The sequence below is a fragment of the Salmo trutta genome, chromosome 40 (genome assembly GCF_901001165.1).
Source record: "Salmo trutta chromosome 40, fSalTru1.1, whole genome shotgun sequence".
Lineage (NCBI taxonomy): Eukaryota > Metazoa > Chordata > Actinopteri > Salmoniformes > Salmonidae > Salmo > Salmo trutta.
Window position 1 is genome coordinate 6,982,628 of NC_042996.1, and position 25,723 is coordinate 7,008,350.

At 42.6% G+C, this 25,723-nt stretch overlaps 1 protein-coding gene across 3 annotated transcripts; it reads left to right on the forward strand.

Annotated features, from left to right (window-relative positions):
* Nucleotides 1-2,734: 2,734 nt before the first annotated feature.
* On the forward strand, nucleotides 2,735-25,647 carry LOC115180402 (protein mono-ADP-ribosyltransferase PARP12). 3 transcript variants are annotated; one of them, XM_029742457.1, is made up of 9 exons: nucleotides 2,735-2,872; nucleotides 18,001-18,110; nucleotides 19,810-20,056; nucleotides 20,966-21,110; nucleotides 22,989-23,124; nucleotides 23,403-23,523; nucleotides 24,019-24,097; nucleotides 24,245-24,450; nucleotides 24,647-25,647. In XM_029742457.1, exons 1-9 carry the CDS (start codon nucleotides 2,851-2,853, stop codon nucleotides 24,700-24,702), a joined length of 1,122 nt encoding a protein of 373 aa, XP_029598317.1. In that variant the 5' UTR covers nucleotides 2,735-2,850; the 3' UTR covers nucleotides 24,703-25,647. The 3 variants fall into 3 exon arrangements, with proteins under 3 accessions (XP_029598317.1, XP_029598319.1, XP_029598318.1); XM_029742459.1 differs by having other exon boundaries at nucleotides 2,736-2,872; nucleotides 19,810-19,969; XM_029742458.1 differs by lacking the exon at nucleotides 2,735-2,872 and adding an exon at nucleotides 3,045-3,289.
* Nucleotides 25,648-25,723: the final 76 nt, after the last annotated feature.

Below are 25,723 nucleotides of genomic sequence, written 5' to 3' on the forward strand. Positions count from 1 at the left end.
GCTAGTAGCAGCAGTGTATGGCTGTTAAACATTTTCGGGATCGGTGTCCCTTCCACGGGACAGTTGAGCTAACGTAGGCTAATGCGATAAGCATGAGGTTGCAAGTGTAACAGTGTAGGTTCCGTCCCTCTCTTCGCCCCAACCCGGGCTTGCACACATCAACAACTGACACCCCACGAAGCATTGTTACCCATCGCGCCACAAAAGCCGCGGCCCAAGAGGAAACCCTACTTCAAGTCTCAGAGCGAGTGACGTCACCAATTGAAATGCTATTAGCGCGCACCACGGCTAACTAACTAGCCATTTCACATCGGTTACATAAGTAACAAGAAAATTTCCCAGGACATAGACATATCTGATATTGGCAGAAAGCTTAAATTCTTGTTAATCTAACTGCACTGTCCAATTTACAGTGGCTATTACGGTGAAAAAATACCATGCTATTGTTTGAGGAGAATGCACAATTTTAAAATAAAAAGTTATTAATAAACAAATTAGGCATATTTGGGCAGTCTTGATACAACATTTTTAACAGAAATGCAATGGTTCATTAGATCAGTCAAAGATTTTGCACATACACTGCTGCCATCTAGTGGCCAAAATGTATATTGCACCTGGGCTGTAATAATACATTATGGCCTCTCTCTTGCATTTCAAGAGACGGTACAAAAAAATTTCAAAAGAGCAGTAGTTTTTTGCTTTGTATTATCTTTTACCAGATCTATTGTGATATATTCTCCTACATTCCTTTCACATTTCCACAAACTTTAAAGTGTTTCCTTTCAAATGGTACCAAGAATATGCATATCCTTGCTTCAGGGCCTGAGCTACAGGCAGTTAGATTTGGGTATTTCATTTTAGGCGAAAATTGGGGGGGGAAAGGGACGGATCCTTTAAGCTTTCCTGAATAACTGAGCCTGCCGGAGCATGTGTGGCCACATTTTAATTGGATGACTTGGGAGAAGGATGATCTGCAACAGACAGCCCATCTCAGTATATTCCCATGTAGCTCATCTGGTGGAGCATAGCGCTTGTGCCATAGTTGTGGGTTTGATTGACACGGGGTACCAGTACAAAAAAAAGAATTAAAATGTATGCACTCACTACAATGAGTCGCTCTGGATAAGAGTGTCTGCTAAATAATGAAAATGAGTATCAGAAGTAAAAATACAGTCAGTCTGGCCTTCTACCGTGCTTTTCTACACCTTATATAACTGACGAGAGTAGACTCAAAACTGATCTTAATGGAATGAAACATTCAAAATCACAGGGCTTTTGAGCCATTATTCAAATGACATTTGACTGCAGACTAGAGTATAATGTTGTACTCACTTGAAAACAATAATGCAATGATTTATTGCATTAAGGTGTCGTAGGCTAGTCTAGGTAGGATAATTGCATTGTCACTAAACAAGATCAATTGGGGAGCTTTTTGAGCTGTGCGTCTCAGGTCTTCACTGTTCTTTCATGCGCAATGATGCACCTGGCCTCTCCGCTCCGTATCAGCTACACCTATTTGTTCTCGTGGATTCGTATTGAAAATTAATGCAGCTTTTAATGCTTTTTATGTGTGGTATGATTAGCCTGTTGCAGATTTGGACAAACGATCCACCTACCACTATTGTCACTATGAATAGTGGATCGAGGGCAGGATAGACAGACTGGTAGAATATATTGACCTGTGGTATAGTTAAGAAATAAGGCCTGAAGGGGTGTGGTATATGGCCAATATACCAGGGCTAAGGGCTGTTCTTATGCACGACTGTTCTTGTGCACTACGCAATGCTGAGTGCCTCGAAACAGCACTTAGTCGTGGATATGGGCCATATACCACAAACCCCTGAGGTGCCTTATTGCTTTTATAAACTGATTACCAACGCAATTAGAAGAGTATAAAGTTATGTTTTGTCATACCTATGGTATATGGTCTGATATATAACTTCTTTCAGCCAATCAGCATTCAGGGCTTGAACCACCCAGTTTATAATTAAGCAATAAGGCCCGAGGGGGTGTGGTACAGTATATGGCCAATGTCTAAGGGCTGTTCTTATGCACAATGTAACAAGGAGTGCCTGGATACAGCCCTTAGCCGTGGTATATTGGCCATATACCACAAACCCCAGAGGTGCCTTATTGCTATTATAAACTGGTTACTAACATCATTAGAAGAGTAAAAAGTAATGTTTTGTCATACTGTACCTGTACATTGTCTGATATACCATAGCTTTCAGCCAATCAGCATTCAGAATCACCCAGTTCATAATTAAGCAATAATGCATGAGGGGGTGTGGTATATGGCCAATATACCACGGCTAAGGGCTGTTCTAACGCACAACGCAAGCGGAGTGCCTGGACACAGCCCTTAGCTGTGGTATATTGGCCATATACCACAAACCCCCAAGGGCCCTTATTGCTATTATTAACTGGTTACCAACCTAATTAGTGCAGGGAAAACAAATGTTTTGTCATACCCATGGTATACGGTCTGATATGTCAGCCAATCAGCATTCAAACCACCCAGTTTATAAATAAACTTAGTGCAAGGAAAAGGCAGGCATAAGGGAAGTACCAAAACACATTGATTATAGGGGAGGCGCATGGAAGCAGATGGGGACATTTGGATTGGATGGAAGAATTATAACGTAAACAAATGCAAGAGAGTCAATGTAAACCTAGGGGGAAAAACACACTACCATCCCCTGTGCCCAATAAAAAAAAACACACACACAACCCTCCCCAAAGCAAAATAAAAAAGTTTGACAAACCCTGCTCCGTAAATTTCGATCTGTCCCTAATATAAAACTATTGAGCAAACTTCACTCGGAAACGAAAGCTATTACCATTCTCCCCATGGCGTCCAGAAGCGTAAATGGTAAGACGCATTACATTCGAACTGATTAGATTATTTCCTTACAATGTTTTATTTTATTATATCCCCTTCCCTTGTAATATTTATGTTTCATATCAAGCGGTATGATGCGTGAATTGTTGTTGTTTCTTGTCGGACAGACGGCTTTGATTCAAAAGGTCCTAGCCAACTTGACAACACGTTAAAGTTAATTTAGGTGTTTTATATAAAATTCACATTTCAATGTTTACTTTGTTCTCAGGTATAGTCGTTATGGTAAAGTTACTATAATAGTAGGATTTTGTTTCTATGAAATTATAACATGCTTTCACTTTCATTTCTTTAATTCATAACAATGTCCTATAATGCTCAGGATAGACAGACGGGTAGACTAAAAACAAGAAAGCCATACCTATACACAGCTACACTACATGACCAAAGGTATGTGGACATCTGCTCGTTGTACATCTCATTTCAAAATCATGGGCATTAATATGGAGTTGGTCCCCCCTTTGCTGCTATAACAGCCTCAACTCTTCTGGGAAGGCTTTCCACTAGATGTTGAAACATTGCTGCGGGGACTTGCTTCCATTCAGCCACAAGAGCATTAGTAAGGTCGGGCAACTGAAGTTGGGCGATTAGGGCTGGCTCGCAGTCGGCATTCCAATTCATCCCAAAGGTGTTTGATGGGATTGAGGTCAGAGCTTTGTGCAGGCCAGTCAAGTTCTTCCACACCGATCTCAACAAACCATTTGTATGTGGACCTCACTTTGTGTATGGGGGCATTATCATGCTGAAACAGGAAAGGGTCTTCCCCATTGCCACAAAGTTGGATGCACAGAATTGTCTAGAATGGCATTGTATGCTGTAGTGTTAAGATTTTCCTTTCCTGGAACTAAGGGGTCTAACCCAAACCATGAAAAACAGCCCCAGACCATTATTCCTCCTCCACCAAACTTTACAGTTGGCACTATGCATTGGGGCAGATAGCGTTCTCCTGGCATCCGCCAAACCCAGTCGGACTGCCAGATGGTGAAGCGTGATTCATCACTCCAGAGAATGCATTTCCACTGCTCCAGAGTCCAATGGCGGCGAGCTTTACACCACTGTCATTGCGCATGGTGATCTTAGGCTTTTGTTCGGCTGCTCGGCCATGGAAACCCATTTAATGAAGCTCCTGATGAACAGTTCTTGTGCTGATGTTGCTTCCGGAGGCAGTTTGGAACTCGGTAGTGAGTGCTGCAACCGAGGACAGACAATTTTTACCCACTTCAGCAGTCGGCGGTCCCGTTCTGTTGTTGCTCCTAGATGTTTCCACTTCACAATAGCAGCACTTTCAGTTGACCAGGGAAGAAATTTGACGAACTGACTTGTTGGAAAGGTGGCATCCTATGACGGTGCCACGTTGAAAGTCACAGGTCTTCAGTAAGGCCATTCTACTACCAATGCTTGTCTATGGAGATTGTATGGCTGTGTGCTTGATGTCATACACCTGTCAGCAATGGGTGTGGCTGAAATAGCCGAATCCACTAATTTGAAGGGGTGGCCACATACTTTTGTATGTATAGTGTAAATCAAAATCCTTCTTGCCAATTTAACCAGGTCCATATTGCTGTTATCAATTGTGGAAAACACATTTAACACTGCATTCGGTCTAAACCTCATAATAAGCAGGAGGACAGCATTATACACTGTAAAACTGGATAAGTTCTGGCTTCTCAAACATTGAGGGGGAAAAAATGAAGTTAAGATACTTAAATAGTACTGCTCACTTCAGCTATCTTCATATGAGTAAAATAAATGCAGTTTCTTTTAAGGTATACTTAAATTTAAGCCCCCAGTGTGCCTTTGAATTGTAGAGTTACCTCCCATGACTGTATTTGTTAATGAGAGACATAGTTGTTGAATTTGTTCGTTTTCAGTCCTGTGGCCTTCACCATGTGAGTTCCTAGGCGAGGATCATTATAATTGAGCCATGACATACAGTATACCTTAATATAAGGCCTTAAACCGTGGCCTGAAACTCATGGTTTACAGGCCACAACAGGCCTGTAAGTAGGGTTGCAAAATGTATCATTTAAAGTAATTATCAAAACCAGAGAAATAGTTTCAAACAAAACTATGCTCATCCATATCAAATGCTTTTAAAATATTTATTAAGACACTATAGTCTATGACATCTAAGACCAAACAAATATTACAAATGTGTCGCCCTCATGATTCCCATGTCCAGCCATACTTTGGGTCTCAGTGTGTGTCCCTAAACATCATTTAGTCTCAGCTGCAGCATTCAAATTGTGGTCATCGTGTGTCTATGAATCACAACATTAAAAACGTGAGTGATCACAGCATTTCCACAAATTAAGCCATACACAACATTATAGTTTACACTAGGTCTACTGTGTGGGAATGGTGAAAGAATCTTAGCCCAGCTGTAGGTCCATCTGAGTGTGTGGTCACTTAGGGTGGCACATCAACCAGTTCTGGGACCATTGGAGACTTGGGCTGCTTGCTCTCAAAGTGCTATAAAAGGTCATGTACAAATTGGAGGACATAAAAATCTGTGGCTTAGATGGAATTCAAAGTTGACAAATGATAAACTGAGCAATACGATGCAACAAACTACTACACATGAAAGACTGTACCACGCAGGCCAGGGCCCGGTTAGAACCTTCGTGGGAGCATCGTTAAATCTCCGAGCTGTTTCCCAAAACCATTTTTACTGAAGTTGCACTTAAAAACGCTTGTTACTTACCAAATGCCTCAGACCACTCGTAACACAGCTTAGTGCGTCGTTAGAGGTGTTTTTCCCTACCGCATCACTTCATACACAAAAGATCTCTGCTAAACATAGAATCAAGATACTTCTCTGTCTATGACTTCAGATAACTTCAGAACTAAGTTGAATACAAATACAGAGTTGCCAATGTCTTTGCAATTGTTACAAACAAGCGAAGGATACAAATATGCTTCACATGAAAACTGAGATGACTGCATTAAAAGATAAATAGTCTAGTGTAGTGATGTTTAGTTTGTGAATGATTCATTATTTTTGAACAACTCTTTACTGACTCGAGAGTCATGATATGTTTTCTGAGTGAGTCGTTCGTTTGACCTGCTATTGCTGGCCTCAATGAGCTCTACAGCAGGAGTAATTGCAGATCGCTATTAGGGGCATTTTCTGATGTCAAGTTACACCCATTGATGCTCGCCATTGGTCCGTGGCCGTTTCTTTCACATCGGGGACAGATTGGTAGCTGTTGCATTGTAGCTAATCCTAACCCATACTCTTTTCCATTCACCTAACCTGCCACATGAATTATCCTAACCTGCCACATGAATTATCCTAACCTGCCACATGAATTATCCTAACCTGCCACATGAATTATCCTAACCTGCCACATGAATTATCCTAACCTGCCACATGAATTATCCTAACCTGCCACATGAATTATCCTAACCTGCCACATGAATTATCCTAACCTGCTATGTAAATTTGTCACATGCGCCAAATACAACAGGTGTAGACCTTACCGTGAAATGCGTACTTCCAAGCCCTTAACCAACAATGCCGTTCAAGAAATAGAGTTAAGAAAATATTGACTTAAATAAGTAACACAATACAATTACATAACAATAACGAGACTATATACAGGGAGTATCGGTACAAAGTCATTGTGCGGGGGTACAGGTTAGTCGAGGTAATTTGTACATGTAGGAAGGGGTAAAGTGACTATGCATAGATAATAAACAGTGAGTAGCAGCAGTGTAAAAACAAGAGGGGGCGGGGTAGGTAACACCAATGGGCATTACCTAATATCAAGGAACGACCACATCAAGAAAAGCCCTGAATTGCATCTACAATTCCACCATATTGGGGTCAGCGGCTCCAGAGACGTGCTCCGACCACAAACTGTCTGTCATATGCTGTTGTCACGAACCGGCTCGAAGTTCCTAACAAAAAGGGAGACAACGTGGAGATAAGGAATAACAAAATATATTTATTAACTGAAGTAAATACAATTAACAATGGTGTGTGTAGTCAGTAATCAGTAGTGTAAGTGAGTGGTTGCGTGCATAAATGTGATAATGAGGCATGTAGAAAGGTGCCAAATCAAACAAACGGCCACAAAAATTCCATAACCAAAATCTATAAGTGTGTCTGCATGGAGAGAGTCTCCTCAATGAATGGGGAAAGATGTATATTTATCCCGGGCCCAGGTGTCCCATGTCGCTGACGACCCTCCCAGCTCCACCCACCGACATCCTAATAAGGAAAACAAGAGCAAAGAAAAAGAATATGGCAGACAGAGTGTGGGAGGGTCATCACCCCCCCCCCCCCCCCCCCATAACACCGGGGACCAAGAAGGACCCCGGAACACCATACCAGTCACAAACAAAATACTGCCCTGGATCCTAGTAAATGACCTAGCCTGTGTCCCAAATAAACCCAGCCTGCTTCCCAAATTCATAAGGGGGTACGTGTTCACACTTCCACTTGCTCCAGCCAACCTCGTCCTCCCCAGACCTCAGCAACCTTTGCGCACAGGAAGTAACCTTTAAAAGGAAAGACAAAAACGAGACCAGAAGGGAACAGACAGGAGCGACAGAACAGGACAATACCAAACAAAATAAACAACGGTCAGTCACATAGACATTCAGGAACAGGGTGCATGAGAGAGCGCGTCAGCAACAAGCTCCAACAAACAGAACGTCTCAGGGTCCTTCTCATTACATTTTGGCAACATACGTAAGTTTCCAATAATATCAAATGTGTCTGGTAGAGGTCGACCGATTAATCGGAATGGCCAGATTAATTAGGGCCGATTTCAAGTTTTCATAACAATCGATAATCGGCATTTTTGGACTCCGATTGTGGCCGATTACATTGCACTCCACGAGGAGACTGCGTGGCAGGCTGAATACCTGTTACAGGAGTGCAGCAAGAAGCCAAGGTACGTTGCTAGCTAGCATTAAACTTATGTTATAAAAAACAATCAATCTTAACAATCACTAGTTAACTACACATGGTTGATGGTATTACTAGTTTATCTAGCTTGTCCTGCGTTGCATATAATCGATGCGGTGTCTGTTAATTTTTCATCGAATCACAGCCTACTTCGCCAAACGGGTGATGATTTAAAAAGCGCATTCGTGAAAAAAGCACTGTCGTTGCACCAATGTGTACCTAACCATAAACATCAATGCCTTTCTTTAAAATCAATACACAAGTATATATTTTTAAACCTGCATATTTAGTTAATATTGCCTGCTAACATGAATTTCTTTTAACTAGGGAAATTGTGTCACTTCTCTTGCGTTCCGTGCAAGCAGTCAGGGTATATGCCAGTTTGGGCCACTTGACTCATTGCGAACTGTGTGAAGACCATTTATTCCTAACAAAGACCGTACTTAATTTGCCAGAATTGTACATAATTATGACATAGCATTGAAGGTTGTGCAATGTAACAGCAATATTTAGACTTAGAGATGCCACCCGTTAGATAAAATACAGAACGGTTCCGTATTTCACTGAAAAAATAAACGTTTTGTTTTCGAAATGATAGTTTCTGTATTTGACCATATTAATGACCTAAGGCTCGTATTTCTGTGTGTTATTATGTTATAATTAAGTCTATGATTTGATATTTGATAGAGCAGTCTGACTGAGCGGTGATAGGCAGCAGCAGACTCGTAAGCATTCATTCAAACAGCACTTTCGTGCATTTGCCAGCAGCTCTTCGCTGTGCTTCAAGCATTGAGCTGTTTATGATTTCAAGCCTATCAACTCCCGACATTAGGCTGGTGTAACCGATGTGAAATGGCTAGCTAGTTAGCGGGGTGCGCGCTAATAGCGTTTCAATTGGTGACGTCACTCGCTCTGAGACCTTGAAGTAGTTGTTCCCCTTGTTCTGCAAGGGCCGCGGCTTTTGTGGAGCGATGAGTAACGATGCTTCGAGGGTGGCTGTTGTCGATGTGTTCCTGGTTCGAGCCCAGGTAGGGGCGAGGAGAGGGACGGAAGCTCTATTGTTACACTGGCATACTATAGTGCCTATAAGAACATCCGATAGTCAAAGGTATATGAAATACAAATGGTATAGAGAGAAATAGTCCTATAATTCCTATAATAACTACAACCTAAAACTTCTTACCTGGGAATATTGAAGACTCATGTTAAAAGGAACCACCAGCTTTCATATGTTCTCATGTTCTGAGCAAGGAACTTAAATGTTAGCTTTTTTACATGGCACATATTGCGCTTTTACTTTCTTCTCCAACACTTTGTTTTTACATTATTTAAACCAAATTGAACATGTTTCATTATTTATTTGAGGCTAAATAGATTTTATTGATGTATTATATTAAGTTTAAATAAAAGTGTTCATTCAGTATTGTTGTAATTGTCATTATTACAAAAAAAAAGAGAAATCGGCCGATTGATCGGCATCGGCTTTTTTTGGTCCTCCAATAATCGGTATCGGCGTTGAAAAATCATAATCGGTCGACCTCTAGTGTCCGGGGCACGACCAAAAGAGCAGCGACCCCTAGGTAAATCTGGGTCACCTTCCCAGAGCAAACTCTCCCCTGAGAGGTTTCCTTCCCTAACCAACACTAGCCGCTCTTGTTGCAACTTGATTTTAGCACTCTCCAAATCCTGTTTAAATTCCAATTCCTTTTCATATTTTACACGATCATGCTCTAGCTGTAACATAAGCAGTTCTTTCTGCTGTTCAAAAAGAAGCCTACTAGGGCTAACAGATGGAGCAGCCATTGTAATGAAACAGGGAGGTGGCGAGTCCTTGGCAGAGGCTGCTCCAGTGGTAACTTCAAGAATACCACTCTTCATCAGATTGGCTTTCAATATCAACCTAACAGAATTTTAGACCTTTCACTAATCTCAACCTTGTAGTGTTCAGTGATCTTCAACAGCTGTTCTTTAGTACATAATTCTAACAGTTCCTCTGATGGAAAGCAAATGAACTCGTCTACGTAAGACACCATAGTCACAAGTAAATACAAAAAATAATCTTGCTCTTCCCCTCTGCTGAGCACACCAGACCAGACCACAAGAGAAACACCAATCACACTGGGCACCACAGAAGAGTGATGAGATATATATGGAGCTTCCCCAAAACCTACAATAACTCAACCCTAGTCTTCGTGCGGATTTGCAGTGGGTAATTGCGCACTGTAGCCTGCTAGCAAGGAAGAGAGAAAAAACTAAAAACACCCAGCACGCTGGCATATTCCCCCAAGCCACGGATGTGTCCCCGAGACAACTGCTCAGTCCACGGACATCACAAAAATAAACAAAATAACCATGCCCAACGTATTCCAAAGTGAAACATGTTGCTAAGCCTAACGGGAAAAAGAAAGGCTATAGCTCTGGGTAGTAAGTGTCACTACCCTACCCAAATCTCCCACTGAGGTACACAGCCGATTGTACTCACCTCCTCGGACCGATGTCCCAACAGCAAGTAGAGCAAGAGTCTTCAACCTGGGCAGGGGCCTGGAAACTAACCAATGTACTCTCTCCAACGCAGCACACAACCAACTATCCACCGCAGTGGCAAGTTTACCAAACAAATAAAGGCAGCCAACACTGGGCACCAAACATTACAACTCAAAAAGCTGTAACAAAAGATGCAAACAAAGCACCTACACGTTTCCTCCCAAACACAATACCTTCAAGATCCCGAACGAGCCTCCACATGTCATGAACCGGCTCGAAGTTCGTAACAAAAACGACCCTCCCCGCTCTGTCCACCAACATCCTAATAAGGAAAACAAGAGCAAAGAGTAAGAATACGGCAGACAGAGTGGGAGGGTCGTCACACTGTCTGTCATATGCTGTCTGTCATATGCTGTCTGTCATATGCTGTCTGTCATATGCTGTCTGTCATATGCTGTCTGTCGTATGCTGTCTGTCATATGCTCGCAGGAAAATAGATCATGAGCATAGAGAACAAAAAATACATGTTTGGAACTGATACTTGATCGCATGGTGCTAGAATGACTGAAATTCATTGATTATTGAATGTTGTAGTGGACACAGCTTTGTAAAACCAAAACATACACAGCCTCTGCTCAACGAACTCAAACTTGAGAACAAATTGTTTTGGGCGGCTGCAGTTTGCGACTGTGATTATCATCTTGCCTGGCTACACAATCTAGTCCAGTTGCGGCCACAACTAGACTTCTATTCAAATGTATCAAGAAACAATCTTATTTGTATGCTTAGCAATCAACAAATGTACATTGTTTAAAGCACACGTTCTCAGTCACAAATGACAGCTCCAATAAGCCCCCTATGGTGAACAACATGTGACAAATATGGCTAGGTTGTAGATTCGAAGGAACATTAAAATAAGGGAAAACTTCAGTGCTGATATTAGGCCGGCAGTAAACACTACAGAATGTTCGTCCAAAACAAGGAAGGAAGCAGTATTTCCAGATTAAAGGGGTTTATTGAAGACACACACACACACACACACACACACACACACACACACACACACACACACACACACACACACACACACACAAACCATTGTAATCCAAGATGGCATAGCAGTCAGACATCTTTGTCCTTCGTCTTGTCGTGTCCCATGTATATATCTTTTTATATTTTTCTAAACCTCAACTTCAAAATACTCTCCTGCAACCCGCCTCACCCAATGTGGTGTGGATTTGTTTTTTGTAAAGGATTTTTATTTACCTCGGAACCGGAATCCCCCAACAGAAGCTAGCCAGCTCACTAGCTACTAGCTAGTAGTCAGCTAACCACTGCTAGCGGTCATCAGCTAACCTTTAGCTCGGAAAGCTCTCGCCAGTTTGTACAACGCGATTCAAACCAGAGCATACCGGACCTATTTTCTGTCCATATCCCCAGATTCCTACCGCAAGCTCTGAACCTTTTCACCTGGATCATCGCAGCTAGCTAGCTGCATTCCGAGTGACTACTCCTGGCTAATGTCTGTCCCGAAGCAAGCACCAATTAGCCTGGAGCTAGGCCCATCTCCCGGCTAGCTGAAGAAGCCCATCTGCCACTCCTGGGCTACAATACCCGGACCTCTTCTACTGCCGGTACGGGGCACGGAACCCCGCCGATCCTTCACAACTGGACTACCGACGTAATCTGCTCGAGGGAGTACTCAACTGGTGCCTACACCGTGACGTCTCCTAAATGCCCATCTGCTAGCCACGGCTCGCTAGCTGTCTAGAGCATATTGGACTGTTAGCTGAATAGATCCATCGGCCAATTTCTTGGGCCACTATGCCTATTTTGCCAATTGGACTTTGACTCCTCTGCTACTCGGAACCCTACTAATCCATCACGACTGGTCTATTGACGTCACCACACGCGGAGGCTAAAACAGACTTTCCTTCGTCTTGACGTCCCTCTAAGGCCCTTCTGCTAGCTTGGTAGCCCCGGCCTGCTAGCTGTCTGAATCACCATGTCTCTAGCCAGCCCAACCACTCACTGGACCCCTAAGATCACTCGGCTACGCATGCCTCTCCCTAATATCAATATGCCTTGTCCATTACTGTCTTGGTTAGTGATTATTGTCTTATTTCACTGTAGAGCCTCTAGCCCTGTTCAATATGCCTTAACCAACCATTTAGTTCCACCTCCCACATATGCAGTGAAATCACCTGGTTTAAACGTCTCTAGAGACAATCTTTCTCATCATTACTCAATGCCTAGGTTTACCTCCAATGTACTCACATCCTACCATACCTTTGTCTGAACATTATGCCTTGAATCTATTCTATCGCGCCCAGAAACCTGCTCCTTTTACTCTCTTTCCGAACGTACTAGACGAGCAGTTCTGATAGCCTTTAGCCGTACCCTTATCCTACTCCTCTGTTCCTCTGGTGATGTAGAGGTTAATCCAGGCCCTGGAGTGCCTAGCTCCACTCCTACTCCCCAGGTGCTCTCATTTGTTGACTTCTGTAACCGTAAACGTCTTGGTTTCATGCATGTTAACATTAGAAGCCTCCTCCCTAAGTTTGTTTTAGTCACTGCTTTAGCACACTCTGCCAACCCGGATGTCCTAGCCGTGTCTGAATCCTGGCTTAGGAAGACCACCAAACACCCTGAAATTTCCATCCCTAACTATAACATGTTCCGACAAGATAGAACTGCCAAAGGGGGCGGTGTTGCAATCTACTGCAGAGATAGCCTGCAGAGTTCTGTCTTACTATTCAGGTCTGTACCCAAACAATTCAAGCTTCCACTTTTAAAAATCCACCTTTCCAGAAACAAGTCTCTCACCGTTGCCGCTTGCTATAGACCACCCTCTGCCCCCAGCTGTGCCCTGGACACCATATGTGAATTGATTGCCCCATCTATCTTCAGAGCTTGTGCTGCTAGGTGACCTAAACTGGGACATGCTTAACACCCTGGCCAACCTACAATCTAAGCTTGATGCCCTCAATCTCACACAAATTATCAATGTACCCACCAGGTACAACCCCAAATCCGTAAACACGGGCACCCTCAAAGATATCATCCTAACCAACTTGCCCTCCAAATACACCTCTGCAGTTTTCAACAAAGATCTCAGTGATCACTGCCTCATTTCCAGCATCCGTAACGGGTCTGTGGTCAAACGACCACCCCTCATCACTGTCAAACGCTCCCTAAAACACTTCAGCGAGCAGGCCTTTCTAATCGACCTGGCCCGGGTATCCTGGAAGGATATTGACCTCATCCCGTCAGTAGAGGATGCCTGGTTATTCTTTAAAAGTGCCTTCCTCACCATCTTAAATAAGCATGCCCCTTTAAAAAAAAATTGAACCAAGAACAGATATAGCCCTTGGTTCTCTCCAGACCTGACTGCCCTTGATGAGCACAAAAACATCATGTGGTGTTCTGCGTTAGCATCGAATAGCCCCCGTGATATGCAACTTTTCAGGGAAGTTAGGAACCAATATACACAGGCAGTTAGGAAAGCTAAGGCTAGCTTTTTCAAGCAGAAATTTGCATCCTGTAGCACAAACTCAAAAAAGTTCTGGGACACTGTAAAGTCCATGGAGAATAAGAGCACCTCCTCCCAGCTGCCCACTGCACTGAGGCTAGGAAACACTGTCACCACCGATAAATCCACTATAATTGACAATTTCAATAAGCATTTTTCCACGGCTGGCCATGCTTTGCACCTGGCTACCCCTACCCTGGTCAACAGCCATGCACCCCCCACTCGCCCAAGCCTCCCCCATTTCTCCTTCACCCAAATCCAGATAGCTGATGTTCTGAAAGAGCTGAAAAATCTGGACCCATACAAATCAGCCGGGCTAGACAATCTGGACTCTCTCTTTCTAAAATAATCTGCCGAAATTGTTGCAACCCCTATTACTAGCCTGTTCAACCTCTCTTTCGTATCGTCTGAGATTCCCAAAGATTGGAAAGCTGCGGTGGTCATCCCCCTCTTCAAAGGGGGAGACACTCTAGACCCAAACTTCTACAGACCTATATCTATCCTACCCTGCCTTTCTAAGGTCTTCGAAAGCCAAGTTAACAAACAGATTAGCGACCATTTCGAATCCCGCCGTACCTTCTCCGCTATGCAATCTGGTTTCAGAGCTGGTCATGGGTGCACCTCAGCCACGCTCAAGGTCCTAAACGATATCATAACCACCGTCAATAAGAGACATTACTGTGCAGCCGTATTCATCGACCTGGCCAAGGCTTTCGACTCTGTCAATCACGACATTCTTATCAGCAGACTCAACAGCCTTGGTTTCTCAAATGATTACCTCGCCTGGTTCACCAAATACTTCTCAGACAGAGTTCAGTGTGTAAAATCGGAGGGCCTGTTGTCCGGACCTCTGGCAGTCTCTATGGGGGTGCCACAGGGTTCAATTCTCGGGCTGACTCTCTTCTCTGTATACATCAATGATGTCGCTCTTGCTGTTGGTGATTCTCTGATCCACCTCTACGGAGACGACACCATTCTATATACCTCTGGCCCTTCTTTGGACACTGTGTTAACCTCCAGACGAGCTTCAATGCCATACAACTAACTATCCTTCATGGCCTCCAACTGCTCTTAAATGCAAGTAAAACCAAATGCATGCTTTTCAACCGATCGCTGCCCGCACCTGCCCGCCCATCCAGCGTCACTACTCTGGATGGTTCTGACTTAGAATATGTGGTCAACTACAAATACCTAGGTGTCTGGTTAGACTGTAAACTCTCCTTCCAGACGTACATTAAGCATCTCCAATCCAAAATTAAATCTAGAATCGGCTTCCTATTTTGCAACAAAGCATCCTTCACTCATGCTGACAAACATACCCTCGTAAAACTGACCATCCTACCGATCCTCGACTTCGGCGATGTCATTTACAAAATAGCCTCCAACACTCTACTCAACAAATTGGATGCAGTCTATCACAGTGCCATCCGTTTTGTCACCAAAGCCCCATATACTACCCACCACTGCGACCTGTACGCTCTCATTGGCTGGCCCTCGCTTCATACTCATTGCCAAACCCACTGGCTCCAGGTCATCTACAAGTCTCTGCTAGGTAAAGCCCCACCTTATCTCAGCTCACTCGTCACCATAGCAGCACCCACCCGTAGCACGCGCTCCAACAGGTTTATCTCACTGGTCACTCCCAAAGCCAGTTCTTCCTTTGGCCGCCTTTCCTTCCAGTTTTCTGCTGCCAATGACTGGAACGAACTGCAAAAATCACTGAAGCTGGAGACTCATATCTCCCTCACTAGCTTTAAGCACCAGCTGTCAGAGCAGCTCACAGATCACTGCACCTGTACATAGCCCATCTGTAAATAGCCCATCCAACTACCTCATCCCCATACTGTATTTATTTATTATCTTGCTCCTTTGCACCCCAGTATCTCTACTTGCACATTCATTTTCTGCACATCTACCATTCCAGTGTCTAATTGCTATATTGTAATTACTTAGCCACCAGGGTCTATTTATTTCCTTACCTCCCTTATCCTACCTCATTTGCACACTCTGTACATAGACTTGTTCTACTGTATTATTGACTGTATGTTTGTTTATTCCATGTGTACCTCTGTGTTGTTGCATGTGTCGAACTGCTTTGATTAATCTTGGCCAGGTCGCAGTTGTAAATGAGAACTTGTTCTCAACTAGCCTACCTGGTTAAATAAAGGTGAAATTTAAATAAATAAAACACACACTGACCACTCTTAGTTTTAAGTTCCAACCCAGTAATAACTGTAGATAGTGATTCTACAAGGGTAGAAAAGAAAGGACATATTATAACACATAATCAAATTTAAAAGGGGTAAGGCTATACACAGATACAACTTGACTTAACTGAATGATAATGCAGCATAGAAAAATATGAACGACAATAGCAGGATAAAGCTGCAGTCTTTACTGCTACATAACACAGATCCGATATGCACACATAGACTGAAGTATAATGTGGCCCGAGAGTACACGTGACCACCGCACGTTAAGAAAACTGTCACTAAACCAAGTTAATGGCGGACAGAGCGAGAGCGCATTAAGATGCTGCAATAGTGAGCAGGCTGTACAGTATAACAAGAACTCTGTATACAATGGAACTACCATCTTACAAGTAAGGCATAATCATGACTCAAATACACAGTGTATGACACAGGGGAAAGGTAGCTAGTTAGCCTGGCTAACTGGCTAGTAAGCTAGTAATGACAATGTACATAATTATATTACAATGTCCCCCCCGACAGCATGTAATATACAAAGCATTAGGAACACCGTCCTAATATTGAGTTGGATCCCTCTTTGCCCTCAGAACAGCCTCAATTCATCAGGGCATGGACTCTACAAGGTGTCCAAAGCATTCCACAGGGATACTGGCCCATGTTGACTCCAATGCTTCCCACAGTGGGTCAAGTTGACTGGATGTCCTTTGGGTGGTGGACCATTCTTGAAACTGTTGAGCGTGAAAAACTCAGCACCTTTGCAGTTCTTGACACACTCAAATCGGTGCACCTGGCACCTACTACCATACCCCGTTCAAAGGAACTTAAATCTTTTGTCTTGTCCATTCACCCTCAGAATGGCACACTTACACAATCCATGTCTCAATCGTCTCAAGGCTTCAAAAATCGTTCTTTAACCTGTCTCCTACCTTTTCATCTACACTGATTGAAGTGGATTTAAAGATGCACTATGCAGAAATAGCTCCGCCTTTTCCTGTTTGCCAAAATTCGAATAGTTCTCCTAATTTCAGTTTATGTGGCTAAACAAGCAAGTATAGTCTAGAAAGTCATTGTACCATCTAAACCGCCATAAAATATATTTTCCATAACCAAAATATTGAATATTCAGCTGTTTAAAATTGGTGTACAAAACCGAAAGTAAAAGACGCAAAAACAAAACTTAAGAATGGGAAGCATAGAAATAGTGCACATAGAACATATCTTCCACTTCTTAGATTTGCTTTCGATGCGAAGGACAGAACAATAACACACATTTCTATGTGAATTCGGTCAGGTCCCTGAAAAAGTTACATATTGAGCTTTAACAGATGACATAAATAAGGGATCATAGCTTTCACCTGGATTCACCTGGTCAGTTTATGTCATTGAAAAGGCAGGTGTTCCTAGTGTTTTGTACACTCAGTGTACATCACATTGAAAATACTCACTCATATTATTCACCTAATTTCCACAAGGGGCCTGCTCTTTACATGTAGCTCCTATTTTTGTGATTTACTTTTAACAATGGAAAATGACTTATTTGTATGTTGTGCCTTTCTGACTGTATATGTTTTTGTATAATATAAAACAACACTGCCATCAACAAAGTAATGCATATAAAATAACAAAACAAGTAAACAAGTACCAGTAAACTAATAATAAAATATTAAATGTATTGTGTAAGTGAACTGCTACTGTTTTTTATGTAGCATTTATTTACGTTACAAAATACTTAAAATATTTCCCAGTCGTTACATTTTTCCCGAATATGCAATGTAATATACGGTAACCTACTGTATTCAGCTTATACAGTTTGTTACTATTGATTATACAGTTATTTACTGTGACACAAAACACAATTTGATATCACACTGGTCCAATATCACACTGTAATCACAGCTTCTCTTCTATTTCCTATTGTTCTATTCTATTGTATTTCTATTCTATTTTCCCTGTCCAGACCCTAGTCAAGGGAACAGCTACCAGGAGGACTTCAGCTGCTCTGAGAGTAACTCTGAGAGCAGTGCTACAGAAGAGGAATCAGACAGTGATGCAGCAGGACCCCGGCAGGTCAGAACTAAGTCTGTAAAAATATCAAGCATCCTTTTTTTTTAGTAGTTTCGATCTGTGGCTCAAATTAAAAATGTTATGTAAAAGTAAAGAAAATAGCCTTTACAAGTGAACTGTTCAACTTTACAAATGCAACCCCACTTATAGTTAACAGATATAGTGCCTTTTTCAGACCCCTTGACTTTTTTCCACATTTTGTTACGTTATAACCTTTTTCTAACATTTATAAAATAGTTTTTTCCCCTCGTCAATCTACACACAATACCCCATAATGACAAAGCAAAAACAGGTTTTTAGACATTTTGCAAATGTATAAAAAAAAAGAAAACTGAAATATCACATTTACATAAGTATTCAGACCCTTTACTCAGTACTTTGTTGAAGCACCTTTGGCAGCAATAACTGCATTGAGTCTTCTTGGGTATGACGCTACAAGCTTGGCACAATTGTATTTGGGGAGTTTCTCCCATTTTTCTCTGCAGATCCTCTCAAACTCTGTCAGGTTAGATGGGGAGCGTCGCTGCACAGCTATTTTCAGGTCTCTCCAGAGATGTTCAAGTCTGGGCTCTGGCTGGGCCACTCAAGGACATTCAGAGACTTGTCCCGAAGCCACTCCTACATTGTCTTGGCTATGTGCATAGGGACGTTGTCCTGTTGGAAGGTGAACCTTTGCCCCAGTCTGAGGTCCTGAGCGCTCTGGAGGAGGTTTTCATCAAGGATCTCTCTGTACTTTTCTCCGTTCATCTTTGCCTCAATCCTGACTAGTCTCCCAGTCCCTGCTGCTGAAAAACATCCCCACAACACAATGCTGCCACCAGCATGCCTCACCGTAGGGATTGTGCCAGACGTGATGCTTGGCATTCAGGCCAAATAGTTCAATCTTGGTTTCACCAGACCAGAGAATCCTGTTTCCCATGGTCTGAGTCTTTAGGTGCCTTTTGGCAAATTCCAAGTGGGCTGTCATGTGCCTTTTACTGAGGAGTGGCTTCCGTCTGGCCACTCTACCATAAAGGCCTGATTGGTGGAGTGCTGCAGAAATGGTTGTCCTTCTGTAAGGTCCTCCTATCTCTGCAGAGGAACTCTAGAGCTCTTGGGTTCTTGGTCACCTCCCTGACCAAGGGCCTTCTCCTCCGATTGCTCAGTTTGGCCGGGCGGCCAGCTCTCCATCATTTCAGAATGATGGAGGCCACTGTGTTCTTGGGGACCTTCAATGCTGCAGACATTTTTTGGTACCCTTCCCCAGATCTGTGCCTCGACACAATCCTTTCTCGGAGCTCTACGGACAATTCCTATGACCTCATGGCTAGATTTTTGCTCTGACATGCACTGTCAACTGTGGGACCTTAAATAGACAGGCATGTGCCTTTCCAAATCATGTCCAATCAATTGAATTTACCACAGGTGGACTCCAATCAAGTTGTAGAATCATCTCAAGGATGATCAATGGAAACAGGATGCACCTGAGCTCAATTTCGAGTCTCATAGCAAAGGATCTGAATACTTATGTAAATAAGGTATTTCTGTTTTTACAAACCTGTTTTTGCTTTGTCATTATGAGGTATTGTGTGTAGATTGCTGAGGAAACATTTTTATTTATTCCATTTTAGAATAAGGCTGTAACGTAACAAAATGTGGGAAAAGTCAAAAGTCATGCTGTCATATCTATTTCAGTTTAATTGATTATATTATATTTGATCAGGATCAGGAAGAGCCTTGCCGGTACTACAACAGTGGTCACTGCCGGGATGGGAAAAGGTGCCACTACTTACACGTCTGCAAATACGCACTGAGAGGCAACTGTCGCTACGGAGCCAAGTGTCGCCTCAAGCACCTCAGCTCCTCCTCTGACCGTGATGGAGGTAGTGGGAGGAGGGAAAGGAGGAGGTCTTTATCTGGAGGGAGAAGAGAAGGCGGTGGGAGAGAAAGGAGGAGGTCTTCATCTGGAGGTAGAGGAGGAGGTGGAAGGAGGGACAGGAGGAGGTCTTTATCTGGAGGTAGAGGAGGAGGTGGAAGGAGGGACAGGAGGAGGTCTTCATCTGGAGGTAGAGGAGGAGGTGGAAGGAGGGACAGGAGGAGGTCTTTATCTGGAGGTAGAGGAGGAGGTGGGAGAGAAAGGAGGAGGTCTTCATCTGGAGGGAGAGCAGGAGGTGGAAGGAGGGACAGGAGGAGGTCTTCATCTGGAGGTAGAGGAGGAGGTGGGAGGAGGGACAGGAGGAGGTCTTTATCTGGAGGGAGAGGAGGAAGTGGGAGAGAAAGGAGGAGGTCTTTATCTGGAGGGAGAGGAGGAGGTGGAAGGAGGGACAGGAGGAGGTCTTTATCTGGAGGGAGAGGAGGAGGTGGAAGGAGGGACAGGAGGAGGTCTTTATCTGGAGGGAGAGGAGGAAGTGGGAGAGAAAGGAGGAGGTCTTTATCTGGAGATAGAGGAGGAGGTGGAAGGAGGGACAGGAGGAGGTCTTTATCTGGAGGGAGAGGAGGAGGAGGTGGGAGGAGGGACAGGAGGAGGTCTTTATCTGGAGGGAGAGGAGGAGGAGGTGGGAGGAGGGACAGGAGGAGGTCTTCATCTGGAGTGAGAAGAGGAGACCAGGCCAGGGAAAGTTCTTCATCTAGAGGTGAGATGTGTACTAGGCTGTAATTGGGTCAGAGAGGAAGGGAGGGAGTCGACAAGTTTGCTTCCATTCAATCCATAAACCTTGAAACGTTAAGAAATGTTAATTGACCAAGACTGAAAATGGACATTGGCCTAATCAAGTTAATATGGTTGTGTTTGTGACCATGAGCAGAGATATGTATGGATGCAACGAATGAGTGTGTCGTGAGTGTAATTTACCTGTATCCATTTTGTGCCCCACTGTCAGGGGCTCAGCGTGACTTTAGCGGGCCATACAAATGGCAGTTGGAAGATGGACATGGCTGGAAGGACATAGCCAACGATCACATTTTGGAAGGACAGTACTCCCAACCCAATACCAAGGGCATCAATATCTACAACACCCCCTACGGGTAAGGAGAGGAAGTACACCTGATGGTATTAGTTCAGTTCAGAGCCAGATAGGCCTACATACATTGTCTGTATATACAATATATATACAGTACCAGTCAAAAGTTTTGACACACCTACTCATTCAAGGGTTTTTCTTTATTGTTTACAATTTTCTATGTTGTAGAATAATAGTGAAGACATCAAAACTATGAAATAGCACAGATGGAATCATGTAGTAACCAAAAAAGTGTTAAACAAATCAAAATGTATTTTTTTTGTTGTTGAAATTCTTCAAAGTAGCCACCCTTTGCCTTGATAAACTCTTAGCATTCTCTCAACCAGCTTCACCTGGAATGCTTTTCCAAAAGTCTTAAAGGAGTTCCCACATATGCTGAGCACTTGTTGGCTGCTTTTCCTTTACTCTGCAGTCCAACTCATCCCAAACCATCTCAATTGGGTTGAGGTCGGGATTGTGGAGGCCAAGTCATCTGATGCAGCACTCCATCACTCTCCGTCTTGGTCAAATAGCCCTTACACAGCCTGGAGGTGTGTTGGGTCATTGTCCTGTTGAAAAACAAATGATTGTCCCACTAAGCGCTAACCAGATGGGATGGCGTATCGCTGCAGAATGCTGTGGTAGCCATTCTGGTTGTGTGCCTTGAGTTCTAAATAAATCACAGACAGTGTCACCAGCAAAGTACCCCCACACCATCACACTACCTCCTGCATGCTTCACGGTGGGAACCACACATGCGGAGATAGTCCGTTCACCTACTCTACGTCACACAAAGACACGGCGGTTGGAACCAAAAATCGATTTCCACCGGTCTAATGTCCATTGCTCGTGTTTATTGGCTCAAGCAAGTCTCTTCTTCTTATTGGTGTTTTTTAGTAGTGGTTTCTTTGCAGCAATTCAACCATGAAGGCCTTATTCACGCAGTCTCCTATGAACAGTTGGTGTTGAAATGTGTCTGTTACTTGTACCTTGTGGAGCATTTATTTGGGCTGCAATTTCGGATGCTGGTAACTAATTAACTTATTTTTTTCAGCAGAGGTAACTCTGGGTCTTCCTTTCCTGTGGCGGTCCTCAAGAGAGCCAGTTTCATCATAGCGCTTGATGGTGTTTCCGACTGCACTTGAAGAAACTTTCAAAGTTCTTGAAATGCTCCCGATTGACTGACCTTCATGTCTTAAAGTAAAGATGGACTGAAGTTTCTCTTTGCTTATTTGAGCTGTTCTTGCCATAATATGGACTTGGTCTTTTACCAAATAGGGCTATCTTATGTATACCAACCCTACCTTGTCACAACACAACTGATTGGCCCAAATGCATAAAGAAGGAAAGTAATTCCAAAAATGTACTTTTTAACCAGGCACACCTGTTAATTGAAATGCATTCCAGGTGACTGCGTTCCTCACTACGCTGTTTGAGAGAATGCCAATAGTGTGCAAAGCTGTCATCAAGGCAAAGGGTGGCTACTTTGAATCTCCAAAATAAAATATATTTTGATTTGTTTAACACATTTTTGTATCTACATGATTCCATATGGGTTATTTCATAGTTTTGATGTCACTTCACTATTATTCTACAATGTAGAAAATAGTAAAAATAAAGAAAAACCCTTGAATGAGTAGATGTGTAGACACACTGTGTGTGTCTATTGCTGTGACTTAGATGAAGGTCAGATCAAATTTGATGACCATTTTATGCAGAAATCCAGGTCATTCCAAAGGGTTCACATACTTTTTCTTGACACTGTATATATACATGGGTTTGGTTGACTGATCTAAAGTCTTTCAAGGACTTTGAAATAATGATTTTGGTAATTGAGACTCACCCCCCCATGTCTGTCTGTCTCTCCCTCTGTCTTGTCTCTTTCTATTCTCTCTCTCTGTAGCAAAGTGAGTATTGATTTCAAGGCTATGAGAGTCCGTGGTAAGAAGAATCTGAGGGTGAGGCGTTTGGATGGTCAGCAGACAGAGTGGATCTGGTTCTACTCAACTAGCAAAGGCTGGACCAAGTATGGAGAAAAGGTACAGCAGAACACCAGGCAACAACCCCAAGTGTACCGTTATCTTTAGAAGCTGAACTTAGGGACATGCCAGGGTTGAGGTCAATTCCATTTCAATTCAGTCAATTCAGGAAGTAAACTGAACCATGGAAACCTCTTCTGGAACTCTGGAATCCTCTTCTCCAGTCTTAATTCAGCTTAGAAACAAAATATCATATGACATGTAATGCTATTGAGAGAAAAAAAGTGTCACAGAAACCATTGTTGAGTGACAGGAAGAGTGTTTGTTTTTTCTCTCAGGATTCCAAGGGAAACACAGGCCCCATCCAGAGTTCTGAGATCGAGAAGAAATTCCAAGGCAACCGTAACGGTTCTCTTACGTTCAACATCGGCTCCGATATCTTCGAGATCCGATTCAGACGTGAGTCAGACTGAAAGAAACCTTAGACAAACACTTATATTGACATTAGAACTTTAATGTCAAATCAATCAAATCACATTTTATTTGTCACATGCGCCAAATACAACTGGTAAAGACTTTACCGTGGAATACTTACTTATGAGCCCTTTCCCAACAATGCAGAGTTAAAAAGTAAGAAACATTTGCTAAAGAAAAAAAGGAAATAGTAACACAATAAAATAACAATAATACAGTATACAGTATAATATAGATATATATATATATATATATTTCTAAATAGACATATATACACCGCCTGTTATAGAGCTGGATGTACTGGGCCGTACGCGCTACCCTCTGTAGTGCCTTGTGGTCGATGCCAAGCAGTTGCCAGTCTGTGACTCACTCAAAACAGAAAGACTCAACGTAACTGGGAAAGTGAAAGTATGTGAATAAAACATTTCTGCGTTGCTTATTCATTTCTCTGTTCATTATGTGTGTGTGTGTGTTTGTCAGAAATGAGACAGGTGAGCGGCAATAGGAAGAGGAAAGTTGTCCGTCGTCCAAAGTACCAACCACCTCAAAGCGGAAATCTGTAAGTTCAAACACAATGGAACAGATTACCCCTTTAGGAGAAGACATTGACTGTGCCATAGATAAAACCCTCATTATTTGAATGTGCTGATTTGAATGTATTGATATTTTACTTGAGACAAGCGAACCGGTCTCTCTGATTGAACAGAATTGGTCGAGTGACGTCTGCTTTCCAGAAAGTGAAGATGTCCCCAGCGGGCCAGAGTGAATCTCCAGAGTGGCAGTTTGGGGGGAAAAGTGGGCGCTGGCACACCTTCAAAGACAGTGCTGACATTGAAGACCAGTACCAGCAGGACTTCAAGGGATCCATGTCCTACACTGTCAACCGACAGACCTACAAGCTGGACTTCTCAGGTAGGAGGCCTCAAGACGTGTAGCCTTGCAGATGATGTGTAACTCATGTTAGAGGAGAGAGAACTTCAGTGGGATCTCTTTTGAAGATCATCATTCTCATAGTAGGTCTTAATCAATTAGATTCTCTAGAAAAGGAATGGCAGTATGTATTTAGGCCTTGTCTGAAGCATTCTCTAAATGTCTCTGTCTTTTGCAGCCATGAAGCAAACCAACCAGTCTACAAGGGTGACGCGCAACATCAGGCGTGTCTAGAGAGCATGATGAACAACGCAACACTCCAACATCATCATTGCCTGTTAATTTTAGGGGAAGTAGAATTGTTGGGCTGCTATTGTTTACATGCAAGAACCTGCCATTAGCTCACTAACGAAATACATGCCTATTGCAGAAATGGACTACAGATATTGGATATACTCCTGTATACACTGTGTATGAAACAACATACACAATAACAAACTGTTTACCTTTTTCTGTGTTTTTTTTTTTTTTTGCATATATGAGGAATGCTGTAGCAGACTGCCATGATCAAGTAACTGGGACATTTAGTTAGATAACATTTGTGTGCAGGATGTTGAGATGTAGGTCATACCTTTTTTCTCAGGTGTTGTTCGAAAAGACGGGAATATTCAAAGCAATCATTAAATAAGCCTTAATATTTTTTATTTAATCATTTATTTCAATCAAGAGTCATAGCCAATGATGTATATACACATCATTGGTCATCTAGCTTGTGTTCATTTCTAACATGGCTGTTCAGAATAAACAGCCCACTGACTGCCTTATACTTTACTGCTAGATGAGTTGCAATTTTTTTGGTGCAATAAATGCTCAGAAGAACTGTGAGTAAACAAATCCTGTTACGAACAGTTGAACAGTTTGACTTTTAGCAATGATGAATTGATTATGTTTTATGAAAATCAATGCAATACAATCTACAGTAATGTGGTAGTAACAATGTTGGACTAACACTGCGTTAAAATGTTCCTAAAAATGGGCTGACGCTTGTCCTAGGTACTTTAATATAATTGAAAGCTTAAACTGCCGTATTGTTACTGTACACAATGAATAAAGACAAAACAGTGTATGTTTCTATGTAATAAGGTTTTGAAAAAAGCAGAATAAATTGCAATGCTTTTATTTTGTGTTCTGGTAGTTTGTATGATTGTTCTTGGTTCTAATAAATCTGCGTTTCGCCAACCCTTTGTTCATGTTTATTTATCTTTCTCCAATCTGAAAGAGTTATGTTTTATGCGAAACAGAGTCGCGCCCGTTA